The 7,277-nt window shown below is 50.5% G+C and overlaps 1 protein-coding gene across 3 annotated transcripts in view; it reads left to right on the top strand.

The window, feature by feature from the left end:
- Nucleotides 1–6,762, top strand: part of dnm1b (dynamin 1b) — a gene marked incomplete at both ends in the record, with an annotated part of 12,850 nt that extends 6,088 nt beyond the window's left edge. The window contains 14 exons of one of the 3 annotated variants that reach the window (XM_084457527.1): nucleotides 142–277; nucleotides 443–510; nucleotides 605–743; nucleotides 1,083–1,169; nucleotides 1,647–1,717; nucleotides 1,916–1,967; nucleotides 2,485–2,598; nucleotides 2,840–2,949; nucleotides 3,215–3,326; nucleotides 3,495–3,506; nucleotides 3,647–3,817; nucleotides 3,960–4,201; nucleotides 4,300–4,476; nucleotides 6,702–6,762. In XM_084457527.1, coding sequence (XP_084313653.1) covers nucleotides 142–277; nucleotides 443–510; nucleotides 605–743; nucleotides 1,083–1,169; nucleotides 1,647–1,717; nucleotides 1,916–1,967; nucleotides 2,485–2,598; nucleotides 2,840–2,949; nucleotides 3,215–3,326; nucleotides 3,495–3,506; nucleotides 3,647–3,817; nucleotides 3,960–4,201; nucleotides 4,300–4,476; nucleotides 6,702–6,762 — 1,552 coding nt within the window. Of the gene's footprint in view, nucleotides 1–141; nucleotides 278–442; nucleotides 511–604; nucleotides 744–1,082; nucleotides 1,170–1,646; nucleotides 1,718–1,915; nucleotides 1,968–2,484; nucleotides 2,599–2,839; nucleotides 2,950–3,214; nucleotides 3,386–3,494; nucleotides 3,507–3,628; nucleotides 3,818–3,959; nucleotides 4,202–4,299; nucleotides 4,477–6,701 lie in introns of all 3 variants that reach the window. The other 2 variants (XM_084457526.1, XM_084457525.1) reach the window with 2 other exon arrangements.
- Nucleotides 6,763–7,277: the final 515 nt, after the last annotated feature.

Genomic DNA, 7,277 nt, shown 5'->3' with positions numbered 1-7,277 from the left:
GCACGCACACACTCACATACACACACACCCTTCATAATATTGACTAATTATAGACAGAAACCGTTCGCGTGCGTTTGTGTATGTGTGTGTGTGTGTGTGTTGTGTGTGTGTGTGTTTGTGTGTGTGTGTGCACTGCTGTAGGATGGTGCAGCAGTTTTCGGTGGACTTTGAGAAGCGTATCGAGGGGTCTGGTGACCAGATAGACACGTACGAGCTGTCGGGCGGAGCCAAGATCAACCGCATCTTCCACGAACGTTTCCCCTTTGAGCTGGTCAAGGTAACTGACCTCACATACTACTGTACTATAATACACTTCACACAAACCTTCACAACCATAACATTACCACAACCATTAGACAACCACAGTATTCACACAACATTATGTAAAGGAAGATGATTTTGGGTGTGCGGTGTGTGTGTGTGTGCGCACCTGTGTTTCCAGTTGGAGTTTGATGAGAAGACATTGCGTAAAGAGATCAGCTATGCCATCAAGAACATCCATGGCATCAGGTAAGTTCTGCCGTCACCAGACCATCACACCCAGCCTCCAGCCTCTCACAGCCTACCCTGACTCAGACCTCCTCTCCTGTCCTCCGTCCCCCAGGACGGGTCTGTTTACTCCGGACATGGCGTTTGAGACCATCGTCAAGCGTCAGATCGCCAGGATCAAGGAGCCCTGTCAGAAGTGTGTGGACATGGTCATCTCTGAGCTGATCAACACTGTTCGCCAGTGCACCCAGAAGGTATGCATATTGTGTACACACGCTGTGTTTTCCACAGAATTGGAGTGTGGGGGGGGGGGGTTCGGAGGCGGGGGGGGGGTTCGGAGGCGGGGGGGGGGGTTGACTTGAGTTGACTTTGTGGATTTGAGTCAGCTGAGCTATACTCATTGAAACACTAGTGGCTAGCCACACCAGACAACTCTGCTGCAGGAGTCACGAGAGCGCAGTATTAGATGGACCTCCACAGCTGAGTCTACGTATGGGGAACGCTGCTGCGCTGATTCTCACTGTGTACACACACACATAAAGACACACAGACACACAGACACTGATTCTCACAATGTGTGTGTGTGTTCTCAGCTGGCTCAGTACCCTATGCTGCGGGAGGAGATGGAGAGGATTGTCACCCAGCACATACGTGACCGCGAGAGCCGCACCAAGGACCAGGTCAGAGAACACGCTACATACTAAAAACATACAAGGACCAGGTCAGAGAACACGCTACATACTAAAAACATACAAGGACCAGGTCAGAGAACACGCTACATACTAAAACCATACAAGGACCAAGTCAGAGAACACGCTATGTGCTAAAAACATACAAGGACCAGGTCAGAGAACACGCTACATACTAAAAACATACAAGGACCAAGTCAGAGAACACGCTATGTGCTAAAAACATACAAGGACCACGTCAGAGAACACGCTACATACTGTGCTAAAAACAAAGAAAGACCAGGTCAGAGAGAACATGCATACTAAAAGGACCAGGTCACAGAACATGCTAAACATACTAAATGCATAAAAGGACCAGGTAGGACAGCACATTCCATTCGTAACATGTCTGACAGTGTGTACAGATCAGAGTTATGCCATGTGTGGTGTGTGTGACCTCGTTCTGCCATGTTGTGGGGTGATGGCCAGGTGCTGCTGTTGATTGACATAGAGCTGGCCTACATGAACACCAATCATGAGGACTTCATCGGCTTTGCCAAGTAAGAGCACACAGCCCTCTCTCTCTGTCCCTGTTCCTTCATAACCCCCCCCCACCCCAACATTGTGCAGTATGTACAGTAAGATAAGATGAACTTTAGGTACAGTCAGAGGCAGAGCTACAGTATATTACTGTGGTACAGTATAAGACATACTGAATACTGCTAAAGAAGATCATGTCCTCTTCTCTCGTCCCCCAGTGCCCAGCAGAGGAGCAGCCAGATGAACAAGAGCAAGGCAGCAGGCAACCAGGTGGAGAAACACACACACACACACACACACACACACACACACACACACACACACCCACACACACACACACACACACACACACTCTCTCTCTCTCTCTCTCTCTCTCTCTCTCTCTCTCTTTATCTCTCTTTATTTCCCATCAGTCCTAATTGTCTGCGCTCCGGCAGTTTTCTAACCATCTCTCTCTCTGCTCTCTCACTATCTCACTGTTGCTATGGCAACTCTGCTACAGGATGAGCAAATGGTAAGTATGCCGATCGAGATACCGGCGGAGTGTGTGTGTGTGTGTGTGTGTGTGTGTGTGTATGTGTGTGTGTATGTGTGTGTGCCTGTGTGTGTGTGTGTTTAACTCTCACCAGATCTGTTAAAGGATGCTATTTTTAAGACGCTCCTTTGTACTCCCAGTACACAGAAACTCTGAACCAAACCCTCACCTTTCCAGTCTCATCCTCTATCCAGCTCTACTCCACCTTGTATCTCTTCCTAACCTCTGACCTCTGACTGTGACCTGTGTCAGGTGATCAGGAAGGGCTGGCTGACTATCAACAACATCAGCATCATGAAAGGCGGAGCCAAGGAATACTGGTTCGTCCTCACCGCGGAGACCCTCTCCTGGTACAAGGATGACGAGGTCAGCACACACACACACACGCACGCACATACACACACACACACGCACACACACGCACACACACACGCATGCACACACACACTCACACACACACAAGCACACACACACACACACACACGCACGCACGCACACACACACACACACACACACACACACACACACACACACACACACACACACACACAATCTCCCTCTCACATGTGTATGTAGCCCCTCTTAGAATTACATGTGGCCCTTGCAGGAGAAAGAGAAGAAGTACATGATGCCCGTTGACAACCTGAAGTTGAGGGACATCGAGAAGAGCTTCATGTCCAGCAAACACATCTTCGCTCTCTTCAACACTGAGCACAGGTCTATCACACACACATACACACACACAAACAGGCACCCACACACACACACACACACACACACACAAATGCGCTTATTTACTTGTGGTTACTATATGGTTGTTCATCAGATCCTATGATGACGTGACATCCGTATTTGACTCATTGGTGAGTTGTGGTGTGCTTCGTTACAGACTGGCTTAAGTCTCATCTGAGTGTGTGTGTGTGTGTGTGTGTGTGTGTGTGTGTGTGTGTGTGTGTGTGCGCGTGTGTGTGTGTGTGTGCAGGAATGTGTATAAGGACAACCGTCATCTGGAGCTGGCGTCGGACAGCCAGGAGGAGGTGGACAGCTGGAAGGCTTCCTTCCTCCGTGCCGGAGTCTACCCTGAACGCAACGTGGTACACACACACACACACACACACACACAGATACTTCAAAGGTCAAAGCTGAGACTAAAGTAACATAACTAAACAAATTGTTGTCTCTAGTTTAGTCTTCCCTCTAACATACATCACTAACATGTCTCCTCCTCTTCCTCCTCCCACTCATGTTCCTCTCCCCACCAGGATAAAGAGAAGGTAACGACACAGCTGTCCTCCACTGACTTCCATAAAGATACATTCAAAGTTCATCAAAGATACATTCCTGATATATTCTATATATAATTCAACTCTCTTCTGGCTCCAGTCTGTGACCTGAGCGTTCTTCTCCCCCCCAGAGTGATTCCAGTGAGGAGGGTGGCTCAGACGGGCTGGGTCACTCCATGGACCCCCAGCTGGAGCGGCAGGTGGAGACCATCAGGAACCTGGTGGACTCCTACATGGCCATCGTCAACCGCACCATCAGAGATCTCATGCCCAAGACCATCATGCACCTCATGATCATCAACGTACGTCTTGTGTGGCGGCGCGTGGGGGCGGGGGGTGGGGACACAGGTGGGCGTCGGGGGGAGGAGCAGCGGGCCGGCGGCCGGTTAGTTCCCTCTGCTCTCCCTTCAGTTCTGTGCCCTCTCTCCTTTTCTCCTCCTCCAGACGAAGGAGTTCATCAATGCGGAGCTGCTGGCCAGCCTCTACTCCTGCGGAGACCAGAGCAGTCTGATGGAGGAGTCTGCTGAGCAGGCGCAGCACCGGGACGAGATGCTGAAGATGTACCACGCCCTGAAGGAGGCGCTTCACATCATCGGCGACATCAGCGCCACCACCATCTCCACGGCGATGCCGCCGCCCGTGGATGACTCGTGGCTGCAGGTGCAGAGTCCCCGTGGCGGGGGCAGGTAAGAGGGGCTGGGGCAGTACCAGGCAGCAGGTCTGGGGGAAACGCTCTGTCTGTCTGACTGGTCTCTCTGCTGTCTCTCGTGTCTCTCCTGTGCAGGTCTCCCATGTCCAGCCCCACCCCTCAGAGACGCGCCCCCCCTGGACCCCCTCGGCCCGGAGTCCGCGCCGCCCCAGGCCCCCCCGGGGGCCCCGCCATCCCCTCCCGCCCGGGGGTCTCCCCTGACCCCCCCCACATCCCCTCCAGGCCCAACCGAGCCCCCCCCGGAGTCCCCAGGTGAGTAACGTAACGTAGACGCGGTCTAGTAGCCGTGTGGATGAGATGCTGATTCTTTCTGAGAAGGACTGTGTTCTATCTAGGGAACAGAGATGTGAGTCAGTCCAGCTCCAGAGGTGTTCCAGAGTCCTACTGTAAAAAGAAACAATGATGATCCACAACCTCCCTCCCTCTCCTGCAGACATGGAGCAGAAAGACACCGTCCTGTCTTTCTCTCCGGCCCCCCCTGCTGGTTTGGAAAACTATGATCATAGTTGTCCACTTCCCTCTACCCCTCCACCCTCTCTACCTCTCCATCCTAGTAAACAGACACCAACCTTGAACTACCTTGACCCCCACCCCCACATCACCACCTCCCTGCTTCATAGCTCTGCACTCATATTACAATCTGTATCCCTGTAGATCTCTGTAGCCATATCTGTGTGTGTGTGTGTGTGTGTGTGTGTGTGTGTGTGTGTGTGTGTGTGTGTGTGTGTGTGTGTGTGTGTGTGTGTGTGTGTGTGTGTGTGTGCTTGTATGTTCTTGTGACTTGTGTGTGTCTGCCGCATATCTACCATTCAATGTGGGATCATATTCTTACAGTACCTCTGCTTAACTAGACGCGTAGAGAGAGAAACGGAGAGACTGAAATAGAAAGAGAGAGATAGAGAAAGAGATAAAGAAAGAGAGAGAGAGACTAGCTCTCGGTTCCTGAGTGTTGACTGTGGTTACTTTTTCAGAATCTCTATCAGTGACCAGTGAGGATTTCACCAATGGTACGTCTGTCTGTCTGTCTGTCTGTCTGTCTGTCTGTCTGTCTGTCTGTCTGTCTGTCTGTCTGTCTGTCTGTCTGTCTGTCTGTCTGTCTGTCTGTCTGTCTGTCTGTCTGTCATATTGTCCCATCACCCCTCTCTACTCCCACTGACCCTGTACTCTCAGATAACTACATAGCAGTGTATGTGTGTGTGTGTGTGTGTGTGTTTGTGTGTGTGTGTGTGTGTGTGTGTGTGTGTGTGTGTGTGTGTGTGTTTGTATGTGTGTGTGTGGTGTGTGTGTGAGAGAGAGAGAGAGAGAGAGAGAGAGAGAGAGGATCAAACCCAGGTCACCTGCATGTTTCTTCGATAAACCAAGAGGACATGTAACAGACTGATTGATTGATTGATTGATTGACTGTGTATGTGTGTGTGTGTGTGTGTGTATGTGTGTTTGTAGAGTGCCTGCTTGTGTGTCTTTATACCATTCCACTCATCTGTGGCTGTAATGTGTATTACATTTGGATAACAGTAGTAGACTGTGTGTGTGTGCGTGCATGCATGAGTATGTGCGTGCGCGTGTGCATGCCTTGGAACCCAAATGTCTGTGAAATTTGTCATTGAAAGGTTGTGTGACACCATCTACTGTCTGTCTGTCTGTCTGTCTGTCTGTCTGTCTGTCTGTCTGTCTGTCTGTCTGTCTCACTTCTTTTCCAACTCCCTTCCTCTCCCTCCCCCCCCCCTCTCTCCTCTCAGAGCTCCAGTGTCTCCATCTCTCCCCAGCAGACCTGCCTCTGACTCTACTGTTTAACCTCTGATCCTAACACACAGACTGACACCCTGCCCTAGAGTCCTAGTCTACTAATGTCTTAGTGTACTAAGTTTCCTAGTATACTTACAGTACATACTAGTGTCCTAGTGTACTAGTGCCCTAGTATACCTACATCCCAGTGTACTTCTGTGCTAGTGTCCTAACATACTTGTGTACTAGTGTCACTGTACTAATATACTAGTGTACTACCAAGTTGTACTACTAGTGTTGTACCTGTTCCCTATCCCCTCCAGCCAGCTCCCACCAACCTAAATAGCACAGAATCTCGAGAAGCTCCATAATAACTGTATGCATATCAATATAGACCTGAGACATCTAGCAATACAATATAATGCTGTCCTGACCATTCCAGTCTCACTCAGCAGACAGGTGAACAGGTGCAGTATTGACCAGTTATGGCAGCAGCAATGAGGTGGAATGTTCTTGGTGCGTACAGGACTTGTGGCATCAAGAGTTTTGTATTGTGTAGAATGAAGGATTTTTATAACTGATACTGTGGTATGACTGTCTCTACCACTTTATATGACTTCAACTCTAACGCTAGAGTTCTGATTCAGCAGTGTTAATGTATTACTTTGTTATCTCCTCCTTGTTTTCCTCTCCCTGTTCTCTCTCTCTCTCTCTCTCTCTTTCTCTCTCTCTCTCCTCCCTCCATCTCCCAGTCGACCAAACAGGGGCAGTCCCTCCCATGGTGAGAGCCCCCAGTCCTCTATTGATGGTTGAACCCCCCCCCCCCCCCCCACACACACACACACACACACACACATGCACACACACACGCACACACACACACACACACATACACACACACACACACACCTTTCCCACCCTCCCTCCTTCCCCTGCATCCCTCTCAGCCTCTCTCCTGCCATCTGAGGTAAGAGGTGCTGCTGACCCAATCACACCCAGAAGACCGGGCCCAGAGGCCCAGAGGAGCGGCCAGGGAGAGGAGGGAGGGGACGAGGGGAAGAGAGGGAGGGAGGGAGAGAGAGAGAGGGAGGGAGGGGAGCGGTTTCTCTCCGGGATACCTGGTCTCAGCGTACAGCCAAGGAGCGGTGAGGTTTTGAACAGGCATCAGAGAGTTTCATTTGGACATGAACCAGAACCCTCACGCTTATTTGTGACAGAACTGTATTGGTAAAGAATACTGTCTTAATGCTCCCAATGGTGAATTTAATGGCGTAACGTTTCGGCCGATGTGGCCTTCGTCAGGTGCAATACCAAACATGTGAGAAGGG

Source organism: Borostomias antarcticus (assembly GCF_949987555.1).
Source record: "Borostomias antarcticus genome assembly, chromosome: 23".
NCBI lineage: Eukaryota > Metazoa > Chordata > Actinopteri > Stomiiformes > Stomiidae > Borostomias > Borostomias antarcticus.
Note: the sequence above shows the minus strand (reverse complement) of the source record. Positions and strands in the feature narration are given on the sequence as shown.